Source organism: Oncorhynchus gorbuscha, linkage group LG09 (genome assembly GCF_021184085.1).
Source record: "Oncorhynchus gorbuscha isolate QuinsamMale2020 ecotype Even-year linkage group LG09, OgorEven_v1.0, whole genome shotgun sequence".
In the NCBI taxonomy this organism is placed as follows: domain Eukaryota; kingdom Metazoa; phylum Chordata; class Actinopteri; order Salmoniformes; family Salmonidae; genus Oncorhynchus; species Oncorhynchus gorbuscha.
The window spans coordinates 49,467,188-49,490,088 of NC_060181.1; the positions used below are offsets into that span (position 1 = coordinate 49,467,188).

Sequence of the window (22,901 nt, forward strand, 5' to 3'; positions counted from 1 at the left end):
CCCTTATGCAATGTAAAAATCCGAACGAATCCACTCCGTGTTCCCACCTAGCTCCAATCCGTACTTTACTTCTGTCTGTACGGTTTAGTAAAATGGCTGTATCTCGCGGAGCCTCGTGCTGGTTCGCTCCGTTCCTTGCCTCTATTCTCGCTCACTAATAGAACCCCCGGAATATATGTATGTTTATGCATCCTTGAGGTTTATTATTACGTGTCCAGTTATTTTCACATCGGAATCAGGAGACAAACCCGGATTCGGTCCGGAGAAAGGGGTGGGAATGAGTCGGGACAAGGATAAATGGTTATAAACAAGTATTTATATTCAATGCTAGCGTTTGATTGTGACTGACTCACGGAGAGAGGGGGGTATTATGGCCGCTCAGGTCGCCAGCGCCGCCACTCTCAACACAAGCCCGCCTTCCGAACTAAAGAAACCGGATCGAGACCCACATGAGGATTCTATACTGGGGGAAAAGCAGCAGGAAAACAAGCAGCCGGGATTAGAGTGTGGATCTCCGGTCCGGGGGGATCTGCAGGACGGGGCCGATGTTGGAAATGCAGGGGGAGGAGGGGAACCTGAGATGAAGAACGGGAACGGGAACCCTTCCAGGACTAATAATAATCAGAATGATTCCATCGGATCCGAGGGGAATAACCATCCCGGGATGGTACACCACCATGGGTCTGGTTTTCCTCCACCTTCTTATGGATACAGTCAACACTACGGCCGGGCCCCTTTTCATCAACATGGCGGACAACAAAGCCCTGGCATGGCAGCTGCTGCAGGTCCAGCCGTGCCGTCGAGTAATATGATGGACCCATATCAACCCAATTCGCACGAACATGGCTTTTCTAACCACCAGTTTAACAATTACAATCCATTCCCGAACAGAACTCCCTATTCTGGCCAAGGATACGGCATGAACCCCTCACGTAATACCCAGGCTCCGGCAGCTGGGGGACAGCCAGCTAACGTTAAGCAGCAACCAGCAGGAGGACCCACAGCAATGGCTGCATCTTACAACAACCAGAGATATAATATGGGGAATCCACAGCCAACGTCTACCCCAACCCTCAACCAGCTCCTAACCTCTCCAAGCTCCACTCGTATATATCCAAATTACCCCTCTAGTGAATATAGTAATCAGGAAGGCGCTAGTAAGGGACCAACAGACACGGGCAGTAGCGGTCAGTATGGAGGGGGGAGTCCGGGTTGGCAACAAAGGACCCATCATCCGCCGCCTATGAGCCCTGGAAGTACAGGGCAACCCCTAGGTAGAAGCCAGGTAAAGGCCCATGTTCCACCGAATCTTTATTGTTGTACATTTGGTGTAATCTTATGTATGTAGTTCATAAACGTAGCAGGCCAGCCATTGTTGCTAGCCAGTTCGCTTTGCAAAGACACTCTAAAATGGCTGCCTCTCGTTTTTCCAACACCACCTCATTAAACAGTATTTATTTAGTTGGTATGAAATGTATCACTTGCAGGCAACTGTTCTTCGGTAATCCTTATGAAATCGAACTTCGAACGTTCAGAAAATGGAGGCCTGAATCTCGAAAGAGGTGAAAAAGCTCTAAAGGCCTATATTCATGACTCTGGCTTGTTTCTCGGCAGGGCGGTATATAACGTAATTAAAGTTATTCCATAATATGGGTATTTCTTATAGTTTGTACTGGTAACGTCAGTCGTTTCGGATTACAATTGAATGCTTATGAATAGACTATACATTTTTATGTCGGCAAGTCTGTTTCGATCATTATGGAAATTGTGAAGGAAATGCACAACACTTGCAAGCCCAGACCACTAATGTTGTCTAGACTCAAGTGTTCGTGTGTGTTTGAAAGTTATTTGAAGTGGACTGCACACGTAACTAAATGATGCTACATGTTAATCAACACACTGGCCTATTAATTTATGAAACCGTGTCATTTGGTGTCTCTGTTGCCAGGAACTGCTTCCCCCACCGCATTCTGCTTGTAAACATTGGCCTAGTGATTTGTGTGACTGACTGCCGATTGCTTTTCACTGGGATTTGAATTGTGGAGGTAAAAATCCTGCTGTCAAACCCAGTTGACAGTTGGTCTTGGTTTGACATGCTAGCTGAGATCTGATTGGCTCCTCACCCTGTGCTCTTGGCCATTTATAATTGCATATGCTGTAAAGCAACAACAGTTCCTGATAAGTGCACACCTCCACATTGCACAAATCCATGATTGCTCATACTCATACAGATTTTTGGCAATTTCTCTAAATTACTATTTTGCAATCATCTGTTTCCCACACCTATGACATGCCTGTTTGCACTCTTCCATATGCATTCTATAATAAGGAGAGATGTTCAGAGATTGGCCCATTGACCAAGTTATTCACGTTTAACCTTTGTCAATCCAGTTTGATATTGTGTGCCACTGTTTTTATTTTATTTTTACATTGTATAGCCTAACCCATACCTGTTGAATTACTATATTCATTAACAACCGCAACCAACATTGCAAATAGAAGAGTTTGCGGAACTCTGTAGCCTACATGTATAAGTACGGAACCGTATTTGCACCATCCTATAAAGAAAGGCAGATGAAAATGGCCATAGTATCTTTACCCTCATTGTTAAGATCTCTTATTTTGGATCAAAGTAAAATGATGAGGTAAATCACCAAGTTAATTTATTATACTGTTATTTTAAATCGTTTTTGTATCTGCACCATGCATTTATAAGCTACAAATCTGAAACTAAGCCATTTTTTTAGTGGTTGAGATGTGTACAGTCGATGCCAGATGATCAATCCATCACAAATAATCCAGATCACAAAAATGTAAACATTTATCACAATAACAATTTGAAGGACCATAAGACCATGTGGGTGTGATATGAATTTGAAATAAAGACATTGCTAAATTAACATGATTTGACAAGTTCAGGTTGCACAGACTATTTTGACAGGGTTTTTCACATTTGGAGGCAACTGAATTTGACCCATGCAGGCCAGGGTTTCCCAAACTTGGTCCTGGGGCACCCCTGTGTGCACGTTTTAGCCCTTGCTCTACACAGCTGATTTCAAATAATCAGCTTGATGGTGAGTTGGTTATTTGAATCAGCAGTGTAAAGCTTGGGCAAAAACCAAAACGTCCATCCAGGGGGGGCCCTAGGACCAAGTTTGGGAAACCCTTATGTAGGCTACAACAAGAACTTGCTGGAGTATCTGAGAATACAATCTGGAGCAATCATATTTGGGCGTGATCATTGTAAATATAATGGAAAGCTGAAATCTGCTCTGACGACCTATCTACCCAAGAATATCGCCCAGACCTAACCAACTGTCATGAAATGTATGTACATGCTTCGAGACTACAGTGTGGCCTATGTGATGTATGCCCAGCTGTCTTTGCTTACATGCCATAGCTCACTAGCATATTAAAGCAGTAATACTCATGCACCTTTACCTTCCCCTAACAAACTTCTACCTGACAATGTTTTGGTCATCAATAGGATCTTTGTTACATTGGTCATGGTAATGCGTACCAATGTTAACGTGTTAGGGAGACATCATCCACTATGTCCCATTTGATGGGTTCATCTATCAATGACATACAGATGTATTTCTGAGGCAAGGTTAGGTCTACATCCTGTGGCATTGCTGTATGTTGACCCTGCATAGCGAGGTGAACATGAGCCGTGTGTGTGTGAGAAATGAATAGCTGCTGTATCTCATGTGCCACTCTGTCTCTCTGTGTGTGACTAAGAATTCCTTCTAACCTCCCTTGGCCAATCACAGAGACAGTCCAGTCGCCTCTCCCCCACCTAGGGAGTCTCCACTCTGTCTTATGCAGATTAGCCATGTGCTGCTTTTATTTATTTCAATTAATTATCTGGAAGCTGGGAAATGTCAAGAAAGGCTTTTTGCCCTTCATTTCTAAAGGCCTTTGTTTAGCAGTGACGTGCCAGAGCTGTCTCAAGTCTCAGAGCAGTGTGCATTGACAAGGGTACAGATAAAGAAACAAAGCCCATAAGAATCCACTGTGGTAAATTTAATGCTCATGTTTTCATTAGCTTGTCCAGTTGTTGTTATTAACGTTATCGACATGGAATATTTTGACAACCCTTGTTTAGGTTGTTTTGAGTTGAGGAAGATAACTGATAGGCCTAAGGGTTATCGATTTACATAGAATGAAATTATAATATTGAGATGGTGGCTGAGAGATTTAAGAAAACTTTCTCCATTGAGAGGATACCTTACTCATATTTAGGTATTTACATCATAACACAGTATATTGAGTAGGCTACTTCTCCTTCCATTTATGATGTCATTCATTCAGAGCCAGAATTGCCCCCCCCCCCCCAGAAGGGAAACTGGCTTGCAAGCCATACAGGACCACAGCTGGGATGTGTTTAAGATTGGGCAGACTGCCCTCCATTTGAGATGAGAGAGATATATTTATTTATAGCTCTGACTTCTGTAAATATGGCACAAAAAGGTAGAAGTCAGGTTAATGACCGTGGGAAATGTGAAGGGGAAAAAAAACTCCTCCTTCCCTAGTAATGCTCTCACGTGTTCTATGGACTTCCCCTTTGTCATGTTTTTATTGTTTGTGCCTATCTGGATGAGAAAATGCATACCTATAACTCCTGCTGTGTTGGGTAGCTTGAAATGTGTGAGTTGGCTTGCATGTGAGACCCCTGCTAGATAATTAAAGTGCCTATAAACTATAGTATAGTCATCTGCCTGTATCCAAGTCTTTTGTGATCTATGGTACATCCGGTCAACCGTATTTTTTTAATAGTGTTCATGTTATGCAATGTATTTCATCTTTGTTTCTGCTCCACAGCCCCCAGGTGCAATGGATCCGATGGCTAAGTTGAGAGGCCAGCCGTACGGAGGGGGCAGTCCATACTCCCAACAACCTGGACAGGGGCCACCCCCAGGAGCCCAGCAGGGTCACGCATACCCGGGCCAAGGCTACGGTCCCCTTGGCTCCCAGAGATACCCGGTGGTCATGCAGGGCCGCATCCCTGGGGCTATGGGGGGCATGCAGTACGGGCAGCAGGTCAGTGGTGTCATAAAGCTGAATTATTCCTACATTCTCTCACACCGGAATCAGCCCTCCTCTTCACACACTACTATATGGCTTGCTTGTCATATGCCTAATCTTTTTCTTGTTTTCTAACTTTCGTCTGTATTTGTGTATAGATGCCGTCTTATGGGCAGCAGGGACCAGGAGGCTATGGGCCTCAGGGCCAAGGGCCCTTCTACAGCCAACAGGGCCAGGCTTTACACCCAGGCCAGCAGCAAGGGCCCTACCCCCAGGCACCTCTGGGACAGCAGGGTGGTCAGACACCCTACCCTCAGCAGTCCCACCCTCCCCAGACGTCAGCCTCACATGCCCAGGGTGGGCCGCCCTATCCGCAGCCCCACATGCCCCCCCAGTCCCAGGGCCCGCAGCCAGTTCCATCCCAAGGGCCCCCGCAGTCTCAGCCGCCCTACTCCCAGGGCCCAGCCCAGGCTCAGTCTGGTCAGCCTCCTTACCCCCAGCAGCAGGGGCCTCCCAGCCAGCAGGCCAGCTCCCAGGTCCCAGCAGGGTCACAGGCCCAGCTCAGCTATCCACCCACGCAGGGCCCACAGCAGCTCCCCACACAGCAGCAGCAGCAACCCCAGACACCCTCTCAACCCCCTCAGCAACCACCAGGTCACAGCCAGCATCCACAGGGCCAGCCTGCATCCTACTCCCAGAATCCTCCACAGCAACAGCAGTCACCTTACCAACGCTTCCCTCCTCCACCACAGCAGGTACAACTGAGTTTGGTGTGTATGTGTGCGCGCAATTTATGTTTTATGATTGAGGTACCTTTGATATCATCATTGAACGTGAAGTACCAGTTGCCATACTTGCTCACCAGATGGAAGGCATTGGTATTGTCACTGTACATTCTCATGTGCGCGTGTATGTGAATGCCCTTCAATACTGATGGTCTCGTTCTCTCCCCCAGGAGATATCCCAGGACTCGTTCAGTTCCCAGTCTAGCGCCCCTCCCTCCAACCAGCCCAAAAGTGTCTCAGAGGACGTCAGCATGCAAGGCCAGCCGTCCAGCCTACCGGTGAGTCCTCACCCAACCTGTGCAAAGGTATACTATACATCTATAAATCATTATTACATTGTTCTAAAATCATAATGCATTGAAACATGTTTGCATGATTCCGTGTTGCATGATTCCGTGTGACCCATTTTAGACTTAACATAGTAAAACCGCTGTGTGTGTTGTGGTTAATTAATGCTACCCCTGTTTATTGTATATTTCATTTGAGTGTGTGTGTCTGTAGATGTCATTGGGCCTGCGTAGAGTGTTTTGTGGACTTGCAGAAATGTTGTCTGTGAGATGAATATTAGTAAATTTGAGCAGAGCTCCGGCCTGGATAAAACGAGAGCAAAAGTGATGGCGCACACGCCTAGCGTGTGTGTGAGGGAGCGTATATCAGATTCACATGGCAGAGTTACGGCGCGCTGAGTCGGCACACGTCCATTGTAACCATGACAACCCCTTGCTCTAATATGCCCTCTCTTTTCCTCGACAAGATCAATAACGACAACTGTGTGTGTGTCACATGTCTCCAAACCTAATAAAGTGTGCTGTCATGCTTTCTAAAACGGAGGAGATTAAATTGTGCTTGCATCCTGTATGTGCTCCTGCTAGTTGACAGAGCTACCGGAAATACATGGAGTCGTTATCAAGACGTCTCACTGCTAACTGTACAGTCAGCTAATAGCTGTCGTGTCGATTCCATCAGGCCGGCATATTTCCACAGTGTCTCCTCACCATAGGCCTTGCTGTCTCCTGTCTTGTGTGTCTGCAGGATCTCTCAGGCTCCATTGATGACCTACCCACGGGCACGGATGGCGCTCTGAGTCCTGGCGTGAGCACTTCAGGTGTGTCAAGCAGCCAGGGCGAGCAGAGCAACCTGGCCCAGTCGCCCTTCTCGCCCCACCTCTCCCCAGCTGCCAGGCATCCGAGGGCCCTCACCGTCACCCGCCGGCTCCCCCGCCAGTGCCACAACCTCCCGCACGGGGCCCCTCTCACCCGTCACAATGCCAGGTGAACACATGTACACGAGTGCGCACACATACATGGGTTTTACTGACATGTACTAGGACACATGCCATTTGTTATACATATACACGATGACAACAAAATGAACATAGATTGAAACAATGGAGCTACTGCAGCCAAACACCTTTTAAAACTGTATGATGCTTGGCTGCAGTAGCTCCACTGTTTCAATCTATGGGCATTTTGTTGGATTAACAATATTTAAGGGACACTTAAGTTAACTAAGTAGTGACATTAGTGGCCTTGTTCCTACTTAGACTTGTTATTTACATACTGAGACAACCCTTCTGTTGTTTAGGGACCCAGATGCCCCCTAGACCATCGAGTGTGCAGTCTGACGGGAGTCTGCACCCCGCCATGAGCCAGTCTCCCATGGCCCAGGAGAGAGGTGAGTTCACCCTGACTGAGAATCCCCTCACACAGTACTACCCCGCTCTGCAGGGACCACTGACAGTGTGCTGTTTTAAAGAAACTTTGGTTGCACTTTATTTTATGGTACCACTGGTATTTACCTGGTACTTAATTGAAAATTGTGTTGTAAACATGGGTACTTTCTGGTACTTCAAATAATATTACATGTAATTGCCATTTTACCATGTACCTTTCTAAGTAAATACTGGCTAATTGCTGTACCAAAGCCCTCTGATGTGTTTTATGTGAGATTTCCAGTGTTTTGTTGGAAGATTAACATCTCTTTCACTCTCTCTTCTCTGACCCTGCCAGGGTTCGTACAGAGAAACCCCCAGATGCCCCCATACGGTTCACCACAGTCTGCCTCTCCCCTGTCACCCCGACAGTCCTCTGGAGGCCAGATGCACCCTGGGATGGGACCTTATCAGCAGCAGAACAACTCCATGGGGGGCTATGGACCTCAGGGTGGGCAGTATGGCCCACAAGGTAAGTTCTGTGGGTTACACTGTGCAACAAAGGAGAGGGGCTGGTGGCAATTAGTTAAAGGATCCTTTGGTTTAGTTTTGCTTAAATATGTTAAAATTTCAAAATTTGAAACACTTGAAAAAGAACAACTCAGTTGATATACCAAATAGACTTTTAATCATTTTAATCTTTAACATTTTGGTTATCCTCTGACTGCCAATATATAAATGCATCCCACTTAATTATCTCACTATCCTTTGAAGTTGCTTCTTGTTTGTTCCCCCAGCCAAATCCATGGAATATGATTTTTGCCTCATAGGAATTCCATCCTATCAGCTCATCCCTCCCTCTTTGAGCCTAGTGCAGCTATTTTTAGCCATGGAGAACAGTCAGCTGACATAGCAGAGCCCCCCCCCACACTGTCAGTAGAGCTGCCACTGTGATGGCAGGCTCATTAGCTCAGTGTGCACAGCGCCACTGCCAGCTCAGTATAGTGCCTTGCACAACTTCAACAGACATTAGCAGTCTCTCAGGCTCCATTGTATCATTACGTTTAGGGGGGATTCTGACTTCATGGCATTCAGTCATAATCCCACAGATGGTAGCTTCGCACCATTGGCTCCTCAGCCAAGCACATACACCAAATGTCTGAACCTGCGGTTCCTCTCGTACTGAGCAGGATTACTATTGCAACAACACATCATCAGTAGGGTACACCTTTCACAATAGAACCCCAAGTAGGTTAAATATTTAGTTTGTTGTTTTGCACTTATAACTAGTCTTCCCAATGTCATCTGAGCAGTGTTTATTTATTTTTTTGAACACATTTTTTACACACAGTTTTTGTTAATTCTATTACAGGTTACCCCCGGCAACCTGGATACAACAACATGCCCAATGCCAACTACCCTGGCACTGGCATGGGCAACCCCATGAACCCTGGCCCTGGCATGGGCAAACCCATAAACCCCATGTCTGGGCAAGGGGGGCTGCCGTACGCAGGCATCCCCCCTGGTAGAATGCCTGCGGGCCAGATGGGAGTGCGTCCCTATGGCCCTAACATGGGGCCCAACATGCCACCCAATATGAGTAACATGCCACCTCAGGTGGGCTCAGGGATGTGCCCTCCCCCCGGCCTCAACCGGAAGGCCCAGGAGGCTGCAGCTGTAGTCATGCAACACGCTGCTACCAACTCCATACACAGCAGGTACACTATACTCTTTACTAACCCATATTACACATGTACGGTGCATTTGGAAAGTATTCAGACCCCTCGACTTCTTCCACATTTTGTTATGTTACAGCCTTACATGCTGACCAGACCAGCTGTTGATTTTGTCCAGCCACAGTAGATGCGATCAGCATGTTGAAAATCAAAACAAACTCTGAACCAACAATATTAATTTGGAGACAGGTCGAAAGCATTGAACATTTAAGGCAATTTAGCTAGCTACCTTGCTCTTGCTTGCTCATTTGTCCTGGGATATAAAACATTGGGTTGTTATTTTACCTGAAATGCACAAGGTCCTACTCCGACAATTAATCCACAGATAAAACGGTAAACCAAATTCTTTTTTTGTAGTCATTTCTCCTCCTTCAGGCGTCTTCTTTGGACTTTATATGGCGGATGGCAATCAACTTTAAGGTGCATTACCACTACCAATTGGACAGGAGTGTGGACCTCCGTTTATCTTTCAATCACCCATGTGGGTATATGCTCCTACAAACCAATGAGGAGATGGGAGAGGCAGGGCGTCAAGCGTCACAAATAGAACTAAGTTCTATTTTAGCGTCTGGCTACGCGTACGCTCGTTGATGCGCAATAGCGTGGATGCAACGATTGAATAACATGTATATGTACATTTATTTTGCGACGCGGGCGGTGTGGTCTGCATGTTATTCTAAAATGGGTTAAATTGTTTTTTTCCCTTCATCAATCTACACACAATACCCCATAATGACAAAGCAAAAACTGTTTTTATTTTAGAAATGTTTGCAAATTTATTACAAGAACTGAAATATAACATTTACATAAGTATTCAGACCCTTTACTTAGTTAAAGCCCCTTTTGCAGCGTTTACAGCCTCGAGTCTTCTTGGGTATGACGCTACAAGCTTGGCACACCTGTATTTGGGGAGTTTCTCCATTCTTCTCTGCAGATCCTCTCAAGCTCTGTCAGGTTGGATGGGGAGCGTCGCTGCACAGCTATTTTCAGGTTTCACCAGAGATGTTCGTCCGGGCTCTGGCTGAGCCACTCAAGGACATTCAGAGACCTGTCCCAAAGCCACGCCTGCTTTGTCTTGGCTGTGTGCTTAGGGTCATTGTCCTGTTGGAAGATGAACCGAGGTCCTGAGTGCTCTGGAGAACGTTTTCATCAAGGATCTATCTGTACTTTGCTCCGTTCATCTTTCCCTTGATCCTGACTTGCCTCCCAGTCCCTGCCGCTGAAAAACGTCCCCACAGCATGATTCTTCCACCACCATGCTTCCCCGTAGTGATGATGCAAGGTTTCTTCCAGACGTGGCGCTTGGCATTCAGGCCAAAGAGTTTAATCTTTGTTTCATCAGACCAGAGAATCTTGTTTCTCATGGTCTGAGAGTCCTTTAGGTGCATTTTGGCAAACTCCAAGAGGGCTCTCGTGCCTTTTACTGAGAAGTGTCTTCTGTCTAGCCACTGTACCATAAAGGCCTGATTGGTGGAGTGCTGCAAAGATGGTTGTCCTTCTGGAAATCTTAAGCCCTATCAGAGTGACCATTGGGTTCTTGGTCACCTCCCTGACCAAGGCCATTCTCCCCCGATTGTTCAGTTTGACCTGGATGCAAGCTCTAGGAATAGTCTTGGTGGTTCCAAACTTCTTTAATTTAAGAATTATGGAGGCCACTGTGTTCTCGGGGACCTTAAATGCTGCAGACTTTTTTTGGTACCCTTCACCAGATCTGTGCCTCGACACAATCCTGTCTCAGAGCTCTATCGACAATTAGTTCGACCTCATGGCTTGGTTTTGCTTTGACATGCACTGTGGGACCTTATATTTAAATCATTGTTAATGTGTTGCGAATGCCTTATCTGGTCCTAACTAGTAGATTTTCCTCTACTTTGAAGGTCCAGTGAAGGCAGTGAGAGGAGTGATTAGAGCAACAGGAAATAAACAAAGGAGAGAGCAGATGAGATGAGGACAGACTTAACTGAGAGGTAGACAGGCAGAGGCAGAAGAGATATCCAGCACCTGTCACTACGAGGAATACCTGGCTCTCACATTACATCCAAACATGAAATGCATTGGAGAATTCAGATGCAGGTTCAGCATATTTTCCCTCTCTTTAGTCTTCACAGGTGTACAAAGTCACTAGACATTTTCATATCAAGAACTCAAAACAATTCCCCCTTGCAATGGCACTCATAACTCACACTTTTTTATTTAGTGATATTGTTGCATAACTGATTGATTGTTTTTCAGCATAAGAGATTAATTTCTCAGCAGGAGAGGAATATTTTTCACTCTGATATCATGCTACATGCTAAAAGTATGGTTGTCCCTCATTGTTCAGGATGCCTGGCTACCCCAACATGTCCCCTGGCATGATGGGCTCTGGCGCCCCCTATGGCCCTCCCATGAACAACATGCCTGGCATGATGAACACGCAGGGCGGCCCACCTTTCCCTATGGGGCCCAACATGGCCAATAACTCCAGTGGTGAGTACTGTAAGTCCAATACTGTTGCTCCATGGTGCCCCGGGTATTTCTGATATGGCAGGATGACTTTGGTTGGGACGGTGGTCAGTGGAACAGGTTTGCATTGGGGTGGCTAGTAAGTAAGGCCTGATGCAATTTGTCTGCAGTGTTTTTACAATATACTTTTTTTCCATCTGAAAGTTCTAGCATAGACGGATAGTGCGGTAGCTAAGTATGAGTTTTCCAATCCAAATATTGTTTTAGTGCAGTGGTTGTTAATCGAAGTCACACTTCAGGAAGGTTTTGCATTGGTTTCACCAGAGCACTTCCAATCCTGTTTGAAGGTAATGTGGGTCAATGAACAATGGCCGCAGTATGAATAAGTTCTACAGGGGAAACTTTGTTGTTCGTCTGTATTCCTCTGAAATTAGAATACAACAAAAATGTTTGGTATATTTCCTGATCCCGAGAATTGTTGTTCAAAAGCCGAACAGTGCTCAACCCCACAATGTACCCTTGTACCTAGGTTTGGCCCCCAGTCCAGAGTTTGGTATGGATGGGAAAATGAACCAGGGCCAGAAGATGAACAACAAAGTGGACGGAACACCGAAAGCAGAACCGACTAAATCCAAGGTGATAAGATAATGGCTTTGTCTGTCCACTTGGGACAATTTTGTTTAAGGGCTTGTGTGTACGTTAAAATAAACTATGTTATAAACCATATTGTTTGTAACACACGTGTTACGATCATACTTTTGACTTTATTCCATGGTTATTACAGTTGCCATTGAGCTAGCTACTAAAGGGAAATAAGACCAATGGGTTACCCAACCCTTTCCCTCATGACGGCTCTCTTGACGTCTTGTGTTCTCTTGACACCTTGCAGAAGTCAAGCTCTTCCACGACGACCAACGAGAAGATCACGCGTCTGTATGAGCTGGGCCCCGAGCTGGAGAGGAAGATGTGGGTGGACCGCTATCTGGGCTTTATCGAGGAGAAAGCAATGGGCATGACCAATCTGCCTGCTGTTGGCCGCAAGCCCCTAGACCTCTTCAGACTCTACGTCTCGGTCAAGGAGATTGGAGGCTTCGCACAGGTCAGTGTAGGTTTGTGCTGTACTATGCATGCATACACTGTAGTGTGTTTGATCTATGTGTTTCCCTATTGAGGTGCCCTCTTGACCAGGTTTCCCTTATAAGAGGTCTTCTGACCTCAATGGGAATTCCTGGATAAATATTGGTTCAATAAATAAGTATAACACATGCACAAACACACCATGCACAATCTCTTGGTTCTTATTTGCTCCATCCCCCTTCTAGTCCCTGTTTTAATGTCCCGGTCTTCATGCTCTATGTCCAGGTGAACAAGAACAAGAAGTGGCGGGAGCTGTCCACCAACCTGAACGTTGGCACTTCGAGCAGCGCTGCCAGCTCCCTGAAGAAGCAGTACATCCAGTGTCTGTACGCCTTCGAGTGCAAGATTGAACGCGGGGAGGACCCCCCTCCTGAGATCATCACTGACAACAAGAAGGCCAACCAGGCCAAGGTCCAGCCACCCTCCCCAGGTCAGTGCCAGACGGTTATCCACACTATGCTGGGTCGTAATTATTAGGCATCAAACGGAAGAACGCGGACTGAACCTGGTTGGGACTACCTGGTCTTGTCCAATATGAAAAGCTAATTTTCATTGCAAAACTCTTTTTTATTTTTTTAAATGTATTGATTTTTTTTTGCTTTGAACAAGGAGTCCCATTGAGACCAAGATCTCTTTCACAAGGGAGACCTGCATACGCATCATTTACAAAATACATATTTTTGTAAAAAATAACAATCACATTCGTCAGCAAAGAGGTCCCCAATCAACATTTTGAACTGCCTGAGAGGCACCAGAACATCCAGTTGTAGGGAACTCTGTTCCATACATGGGGTGCAAAGAAAATAAAAGCAGAATTACCTAACTTTGAGGAGACTGAAGAGATTTCCAGAGTTAGCCATCCCGAGACCCGGTATGGTTAACTCATACTTATTATTCGTTATTAACAGTTAGGTACGGCGGGAGTTTTTGTTAGAGAACTTTATAAATAAAAAGAAAGCACTGAATCGACCTACTTAAATTCGATGAGGGCCAGCTGACTTTCTGGTGAAGAATAAATCTGATGCCATAATAAAATTAAGTGCCCTATGTTAAATGCATCTAACTGCTTTAATGAATTGGCAGCTATATTCATATAGATAATGTTTCCACAGTCTAGTATCGGTAGAAATGTAAATTGAATGACCTGTATAATTAAGCAGTAAGGCCCGAGAAGGTGTGATTATATCACGGTCAAGGGCTATTTTTAGGCACAACGCAACGCGTAGCCTTAGTATATTGGCCATATCCCACAAACCCCCAAGGTGCCTTATTGATATTATAAACTGGTTTCCATTGTTATTTGACCAGTAAATAGTAATCATTCTCATACCTGTGGTATATGGTCTGCTATACCATGGCTTTCAGACAATCAGCATTCAGGGCTTAAACCACCCGATGAAAGTCAACTCTCTCTAACTGAAATTCCCCTCTTTTGTTCCGGTAGCTGGGTCAGGTTCTCTCCAGGGCCCTCAGACCCCCCAGTCCACCAGCAGCTCCATGGCCGAGGGCAGCGACCTCAAGCCCCCCACACCCGCCTCCACCCCACACCCCACCCAGATGCCACCCGGGGCCAGGTGAGTTGCAGCGCTTCAATCTCATCCTCTTTGAGATCATTTGCATTCAGGAGATTAAATTCTTGAATTGGAATTTTCATTTACTTATTGAATTTAAATGTAATTCACCCCAACTTTGCTATCCGCTTTGATAAACCCCTATTTACTCCCTAAACGTACCTCTATCTTTTAGGAGCAATGTGGCGCTGCAGGACCCATTTGCTGACAGTAGTGACCCTGCTTTCCCCAGAAGGAACTCCATGACCCCTAACTCTGGCTACCAGTCTGGCATGAGCACCCCAGAGATGCCAGGTCGCATGGGTCCAGGGCCCTACGAGGGTCCAGGGCCTAACAAAGACCCCTTTGGTGCCATGCGGAAAGGTGCGTAAGAAGAGGCTACAAGAAAGATCCCTAGAAACTGATGGTGCTGGGAAGTTGGGTCCCTTGCTGATGGAGTGTGTATTTCTTTCCAGTTGGGGAGCAGTTCTTGCCTGCCAGTCAGGGTCCTAATAGTGGGATGGCTGAACAGCAACAGTTTAACCGTGGGCCTCCTCCAGGTGCTATGGGGAACATGTCGATGGCTCAGAGACAACAGTACGGACCAGGACCTTACGGACAAGGCTACGAAAGGAGGTAAGACCCTACACACGCTTAGATTGTAGAAATAGAATTACTATAATGGACATCCACATTCAAGGCAATGTGTCTATGATTGGTGGACTGGAGGCCATATGGAGTATAATTCTATTTCTATACATTCTATACCATCTTTGACTGCGAATAAGTCTGCTCATTTCCTTTTTTTAATGGAAATGATTCGTGCTAAGTGTAGTCAACCAAACTTGTTGTTTACCAGGCCAGAGCAGGGGATGGGCCCAGAGGGCAGCATGGGATCTGGTGCTCCGCAGTCAAACCTGATGCCTGTCAACTCCGACACGGGGATGTACTCGCCAAACCGCTACCCACCACAGCAGCAGCCACGGTAAGTTCACCACCCAGCACCATTCTCTCTCAGGAGAGGTCTGGCACAAACTTGTGCAGACACCATGCAATGACTGTCTCAGCATTTATAGTCTTGCAATATTGTAAAGATTGGGTTGTTTTTCAGAGTGTTTATTGGCACACTAGCAGTATACTGTAGCAATATTAGATACATAGGCACTCGGCTTATTTGGAATGTCTTGTTGATGTATTGTGGTTGTTTACAGGAATGATTCCTATGGTAATCAATATCCTGGCCATGGTACTCCCCCTGGTGGTTCCTATCCCAATCAACAGCCAGGAATGTACCCACAGCAACAACAGGTGATGGCTCTAACCCACTGTGTAAGCACTGAAAATCAAACTGTAATGTTGTAACCACTAGCCATGTGTTATTACGCCAAAAAGTAGTACTTACTGTATAGATGAGTAATAGCCATCAATATTCATCTGATGCAATGTAATGACACCGCCTAACTAAGCGTATTTGCTCTATGCAGAACTACAAGCGTCCCGTGGATGGGGGCTACCCACCAGCGAAGCGTCACGAGGGGGAGATGTACAGTGCCCCCTTCAGTGCAGGGCTGCAGCAACAACAACCGCAGCAGCAGCCAGGGGTGGCCTCTGCACCCCCTGCTGGCCAACCAGAGATGTACCAACCCCAGTACAGCAGCGGCTCCTTCACCGGCACTGACCGCCGCCTGCCTGGTCCCCAGGGCCAGTTCCCCTTCCCCTTCAACAGAGAGCGCATGCAGGCCGCCACGGGGCCCAACGCCCAGCCCTCCATGCCCCCACAGATTATGCAGCCAAGCCCTGACGGATCCCCGGGTGGCGTGTGGCAGGGCCGCGGGGAGATGAACTATCCCGGCAACTACCCCAACCGGCAGGGTGGCCCCCCAGGGGGCCCAGCCCAGGGACCTGGCCATCCCGGAATGAACCGCGGTTCGGAGGAAATGTCATCAGAGCAGCGCATGAACCACGAGGGCCAATGGGGGCCAGGTCAGATGGGCCCTCGGCAGCCCCCCTACGGCCCTGGAGGGACGGGCCCGCCCATGACCCGCACACTACAGTCCAACTACCAATCCGCTCAGGCCATGCAGAACCACATTCCACAGGTGTCCAGTCCCTCCCCCATGCCCCGCGGGGGCCCCATGGAGAGCCGGACGTCACCCAGTAAATCTCCCTACATGCACAGTGGCATCAAGATGCAAAAGGCAGGGCCCCCGGTTCCTGCCTCTCACATAGTGCCCCAGTCTGTGCAGTCCCCTCTGATCCGTAGAGACATGCCCTTTCCCCCAGGCTCAGTGGAGGCCACCCACCCCATCCTAAAACCACGCCGATGCCTCACAACGAAAGATATCGGTATGGCTATCACATCCCACAACTCCAACCACAATCAATGTTATTATATATGGATTATACAGTATTTAGGGATCACATTAGGATATTACAATGATAGGTTGCTTCGGCTCTCTATGAACTTGTTTGTATTGTGTGGTCCATCAGTACTGTGAAGGGTATCAGCTTGAGTTAAAATACTGTGTATCTCCATAGGGACCCCAGAGGCTTGGAGGGTGATGATGTCCCTAAAGTCTGGCCTGTTGGCTGAGAGCACGTGGGCCCTCGACACCATCAACATCCTCCTGTATGACGACAACAGCATCTCCACCTTCAACCTCAATTCGGTGAGCTAACAAGACAGGTAGCCTAGCGGGTAGAGGTTTTGGCCAGTAACCAAAAGGTCGCAAGTTCGAATCCCGAGCCACAAGGTGAAAAATCTGGCGGTGCTTAAACCTAATTTTGCCAGACCCTAGATGTGACCCCACTCTCTGAGGGTGTCTTGGGTAGAGTCTGCTATACAAAACACATTAATACACATGTGCATGTGTAAATAGGACAAATATAAGCACCCACTAAAGTATTATTACTACACTGGCCACAATGTGGGATAAAGGTTTTAATAAAAACCCTACATGGTAAACCTATCGAATCAGAACTGTAATATTTTCTGATTTAGGGCTTTTTATTTTTACATTTATCCTTTCACAAATGTATTAAATTTGACCTATTCCCAAACCCTTTTCCAGATGTTCTGTCATGCACATCATATCATACAATGCAAACTATTGATCTTCTCCTCAGCTGCCTGGCCTGCTGGAGCTGGTGGTGGAGTACTTCCGGCGCTGCCTCATCGAGATCTTTGGGATCTTGCGCGAGTATGAGGTGGGCGATCCCGGCCAGAGGACTCTACTGGACCCTGACGCCCTGAAAAGAGACTGGAGCTGCATGGAAGATGAGGAACCAGGGGTGGAGGACATGAAGGTAGAAGGAGAGGAGGAGGATGATGATGATGATGAGGAGGAGGAGGAGGAGGAGGAAGAAGATGTGGTGGTGCAGCGTTCAAAACAGCCGGCCGGGACGACAATTGATGGACAGGCTCAGGTGAAGCAAGAGGATGAGCAGGAGTCGTGCTCAGAATGGGACACTCTGAAAGAGAAGGATGCTGAAGATAAGGAGAAGAGCTGCTCTACCTTTGAGCAGCCCAGCTCTTCATCGGAACCCCCTGGCCTAGGCCCGGCTACCCCCCAGGAGAGACCCAAACAGGCTAGCAAGTTCGACAAGCTCCCCCTGAAGATGGTACGGAAGAAGGACCCGTTTCCAGCAGGCAGGGCAACTCGGAGAGGAAAAGTGCAGGAGTTTGACAGTGGGCTGCTCCACTGGAGTGCCGGCGGCGGAGACAGCACGGAACACATCCAGACCCACTTTGAGAGGAGGGAGGAATTCCTGGTCCCACGAGAACGAGTGCTGGTCGTCCCCACAGCCAAGAGGAAAAGGCCAGAACCAGAGAAGGCGGGGGACAAGGACAATGCTACCCCCACAGAGAAATACAAACAGAAGGGGGAGAGGGATCAGAGGCCCTCCCAGCCATCATCCACAGAAAAGGCCTCAACAACAACCGACGGTAAGGAGGGGAAGTCCGAGCACTCGGACGCTGAGACAGAGGAAATGTCACAGCCCGAAGAGCCCCATCGCCAGCAGGAGCACGACAAATCGAGCAGACCCACTCGTCAGCAAGTCCCCCAGCGTGTGGTGGAGGACGAGCCTCACAGCAAGGATGAGGGCCCACTGGTTACACTGGCCAACTGGCAGGATGCTCTGGCCCGCCGCTGTGTCTGCGTCTCCAACATCGTGCGCAGCCTCTCCTTCGTGCCTGGCAACGACCAGGAGATGTCCAAACACCCTGGCCTCATGCTGCTGCTCGGTCGCCTAGTGCTGCTGCACCACCGCCACCCTGAGAGGAAACAGGCCCCGCTCACCTACGAGAAGGAGGAGGAGTCTGATGATTGTCTTGGCCAGAGGGACGAATGGTGGTGGGACTGCCTGTCGCTGTTGAGGGAGAACTGCCTGGTCACTCTGGCCAACATCTCTGGCCAGCTGGACCTCTCCATCTACCCCGAGAGCATCTGCCTTCCTCTGCTGGACGGCCTCCTCCACTGGGCTGTGTGCCCCTCGGCTGAGGCCCAGGACCCCTTCCCCACGTTGGGGCCACACAGCGCAATGTCCCCCCAGAGACTGGTCTTGGAGACACTCAGCAAGTTGAGCATCCAAGACAACAATGTGGACCTGGTCCTGGCCACGCCGCCGTTGGGTCGTTTAGAGAAGCTGTATGGGACCTTGGTGCGGCTGGTTGGGGAGAGAAAGGTGGCCGTCTGCAGGGAGATGTCGGTGGTGTTGTTGGCCAACCTGGCCCAGGGAGACAGCATGGCAGCGTGCGCCATTGCTGTGCAGAAGGGAAGCGTGGGAAACCTCCTGGGCTTCTTGGAGGACAGCCTGGCGGCCACCCAGCTACAGCAGAGCCAGAGCTCTCTGCTGCACCTGCAGGGGATGCACTTCGAGCCCACCAGTAATGACATGATGCGGCGGGCGGCCCGGGCCCTGCACGCCTTGGCCAAGGTGGAGGAGAACCACTCAGAGTTCACACTCTACGAGTCACGCCTCCTCGACCTCTCCGTGTCACCTCTCATGAACTCTGTGGTGTCTCACGTCATCTGCGATGTACTCTTTCTGATTGGCCAGTCATGACAGCTGTAAGGAGCTTTGGCTCCACCTCCTCTTGGTTTCTTCCCCCCTCACCCCTTGGTTACAACATGGCTTGTATGTGTGTAGGGGGAAGGGAAAGTTCAAGTGACTGTTTTTAATTTATGCAAACCCTTCAGATTCCACTGTCTGAGCCCCCTTTCGCTGTTCTCACTCGAGGAGAAGGGACGTCACAAAGCTACACTGGTGGATTTACAAACCAGACACTCCACAAACTGTCACAACTTGTAACATTAATGCCAACTCGATGACAGAGTGGAGAACCTGGGTTTAGGAGTGTTCCACATGTTGTTGTTTTTTTTTGGTGAGTGTATTTTTAATAAAGATAAATAGCTGAAAAACAAACTGTAACCAAAGTTGCTGTCTCGTTTACAGGAAATTTGGGGATAATGTGTGCCCTTGTGTGCCCCTCGAGAGCACAGTGAGTGAGTGAGTCAGACTGGTTCATGTTTGGAGGTAGTGCAGACTGAAGAACAGCCTGATCTGATGGCATAGTTGCTGTAATTGGATGCTTACCAGTCAGCCTACCTACCACTCAGTAGGCTGTTGAGACACCTTCGCTGGGGAGGCCTGTGCAGTAGATTGTAGGGCATTTTCTCTACCGTACTGCTCGAGTGTCAGGCATTCTGTAAAAAAGTTTCATACAGAAAAACGTTGCCAATGCAGCTCTACTAGAGTTAAAAGGTCATTTTAGTTTTGACGTTAAAAGCTAAAAAGGCTTTCCCCAAAGTACAGAGAACCTACTACAACACCCTTACCTCCTCTCTTTAGCCCTTGATTGTATGAATTTACCCATGTAAAATAAATCCCCTCTTAGGATTGGTTTTCAACTTCAGATGCAGCTTTGCTGTGGTGTATATATATGATATTGTACATTTACACTTCCTTTCTGTGTCTGTCTCTGTGTCACTATTCCCACTCATTTTGTTGATGAGGAATGGAAGGTGACCCATGAGTTTGGTTCCTGTCATCCAGTCCCTGCTGATAGACCCTCTCACTCCATGGCTCCTTAGTACGGCAGACTCGGATCAAATTTGTTATCTCCTCCTGGTACAACAAAAACAAAAAAACTAGATGAAGAAACACACTTGACAATTCATTTCTCCAGGATTCTGCATATTTGTATTTCAAACTATGTAGCTAAAAACATGTAAATTCCTCCTTTTCCTTTTTTGGCTCAATGAATATCATTCAGTATGAAATCTTTATACTATATGTTCCACGTGGTAAGAATAAATGTACATTAAATCTTCATAAAATGTTTGGTTTTGTTCCGTTGGACTTGGTGTCTTTCTCGGATGTACAATTTATTAAAAAGCAGTTTGTCTTTCACAATTTTTCTACAATCCCTGGCCCTGTGAAAGTACTGGGTGTGCATGTTTTATTTTATTTTTTAGCCCAGTACTAGAACATTTGATTTAACTAATAGTCAAGCTTGATAAACTGAATCATGTTATTATTTTAGAACTGGGCTGGGATAAAATCCTGCACACTGGTGTGCAATCCCCTTTGTCTCAGCTTCCTTGGTTATGACTGACTAGTTTCTAGGATTTGAATCAAGACAAACTAGTCGATTGTAAAGCATCTATAATTTATATGGTATCGTAATTAGTATATTTGTGAAAGGTTATAAGTTGTTGTAGTATTTCATTATGCAATAATGATAACTGATTATTCAAAGCAAATAGTATTCCCCTCTTAACAGCTGGAGACGATCTTTTTCACTAACTTTTATTTTGAAATAAAGAAAATTCCACCGGAAGTAAAATTTAGCGGACCAACCAGTTCCAACAATAGAATATGAAGGTTTCTGACCTTAATGTCTATGGTTCTGACCTGGCTCCTCTAATCAAAAGGTAAAGATATGTGTAACGTAAAAAAATTTTAAAGCAAAAAATAGACCGTGTGTAAATGAATGTCAACGTTTCGTCCCATTTGCCACCGTCTATTTCGAGTGTTTGTAGAGGCTGAAATCGTGTTGCCTTCGTACCACCCACACCAAGCTAGCTTGCGCTAGATATTGTTATGGGAAAGGCTGTTCATTGTAATGACAGATGGACGTGAAGACGGTTCTGCAATTCGCCGCCACCACAAGAGGCTTGTCACTACTAATACAGGTCAGTAATAATATTGTATTTATTTACAATAGTTGCTGGTTAACTCCAACATGACGTCCACAGACTGAAGGACTTGGATGTTAATCAATTAGAAAAGTGTCATTGGTGTGTGCTTGTCATCTCATGTTTGCTATGTCTCCCTTTCAGGCTCTCCTAAATGCTGCAATCCCAGATCACGAAGCTGATGCATTCACTCCTCCACGTGCAGAGGAGCCTCGGCTTCTGGACCCTGCAGTGCAATGGTTTCTAGGGGGCCTTTCCCACTGGGATGCAGAGCATTTCCTCTTCATTGCTGAGAGGGGTTACCTGTATGAGCACAACTACGCCTTCTTCCCCCTGTTCCCTGTCATATTGCGGGGGCTTGCAGAGACTATACTACTGCCCCTCAGTGGCTGTCTTACACTGCGTGGACGCCTGCTACTGGCTGTTGCCTTGGGTAACAGCGCCCTCTTCCTGCTGAGTGTGGTAGCACTGTATGGACTCGGCCGTGTGGTGCTGCAGGATCGCCGTCTTGCTCTAGTCTCAAGTTTACTCTACTGTCTCACCCCTGCCAATGTCTTCATGACTGCTGGTTACTCCGAGAGCCTGTTTGCTGCACTGACCTTCGGTGGCCTCTTTCTCCTTGAGAGAGGATACACCCTCAGAGCCTGTCTGGCTCTGAGTATAGCTACTGCTGCGAGAGCCAATGGACTTGTTAATGTAGGATTCTTGCTGTATCTGCCCCTGCAACAGGCCCTGTCCAAGATCTGGGGACTGCGTAAGGACAATAACAGGCACAAAAAATGCCTCCACTACACCTGGATCGTCGCTCGTCTCCTGTTCACGGCTGCATTGGGCACAGCAGTTATTGCGCTCCCCTTCTTGGTCTTCCAGTACTATGGGTACAGGGTGTTCTGTACACCCTCCCTCTCCTTGGAGCAGGTTTCCCCTGCCCTCATCCAGCTTGCTGAGGATAAAGGCTACAGGGTCCCTGACGAAAACGCACCCCCACCCCTCTGGTGCCTGCGACCCCTCCCCCTACTCTACTCTCATATCCAGGATGTGTATTGGGATGTGGGCTTCCTGCGCTACTTCCAGCTTAAGCAGATACCCAACTTCCTGCTGGCATTGCCCATGGCAACTCTGGGCATGGCGGCGGCCTATATGTACTATAGGGCTAACCCAGCCAGGTGTCTGAGACTGGGGCTGTGGGACGGAGGGGCAAATAAACGGCCAGACAAACCCACACCTGGATTTTACAGCCCCAGGGTGTTTTTGTATGTGGTGCATGCTACAATGCTCCTGGGATTTGGAACATTCTGCATGCATGTGCAGGTAAGGAACGAATCAGTGGAAAATGTTTATGTAAGGGGATTTTAACAGATCTAGTG

General features: G+C 47.4%; 2 protein-coding genes and 1 long non-coding RNA gene across 3 annotated transcripts in view; 2 read left to right on the forward strand and 1 right to left on the reverse strand.

Moving 5' to 3' along the window:
- arid1aa (AT rich interactive domain 1Aa (SWI-like)) lies at positions 1 to 20,675 on the forward strand. The gene is given in 21 exon segments (XM_046362632.1): positions 1 to 1,285; positions 4,825 to 5,043; positions 5,187 to 5,783; positions 5,984 to 6,091; positions 6,846 to 6,976; positions 6,978 to 7,084; positions 7,398 to 7,487; positions 7,823 to 7,996; positions 8,837 to 9,182; positions 11,524 to 11,669; positions 12,175 to 12,281; positions 12,535 to 12,744; positions 13,008 to 13,212; positions 14,227 to 14,356; positions 14,529 to 14,716; positions 14,809 to 14,968; positions 15,192 to 15,317; positions 15,544 to 15,640; positions 15,817 to 16,678; positions 16,871 to 17,001; positions 17,459 to 20,675. Coding segments are annotated over 21 exon segments (6,990 nt in total). The 5' UTR covers positions 1 to 370; the 3' UTR covers positions 19,400 to 20,675.
- Positions 8,540 to 22,901, reverse strand: part of LOC124043731 — a 21,267-nt gene continuing 6,905 nt past the window's right edge. The window contains exons 2-3 of the long non-coding RNA XR_006840376.1: positions 13,602 to 13,605; positions 8,540 to 8,692 (exon numbers count right to left, since the gene is read on the reverse strand). This is a non-coding gene — a long non-coding RNA (uncharacterized LOC124043731). The remainder of the gene's footprint in view (positions 8,693 to 13,601; positions 13,606 to 22,901) is intronic.
- pigv (phosphatidylinositol glycan anchor biosynthesis, class V) overlaps positions 21,180 to 22,901 on the forward strand; it is a 2,508-nt gene continuing 786 nt past the window's right edge. Inside the window, exons 1-3 of the mRNA XM_046362633.1 lie at positions 21,180 to 21,270; positions 21,370 to 21,531; positions 21,679 to 22,845. Of these exons, the coding sequence (XP_046218589.1) occupies positions 21,469 to 21,531; positions 21,679 to 22,845 (1,230 nt within the window). The 5' untranslated portion in view covers positions 21,180 to 21,270; positions 21,370 to 21,468. The remainder of the gene's footprint in view (positions 21,271 to 21,369; positions 21,532 to 21,678; positions 22,846 to 22,901) is intronic.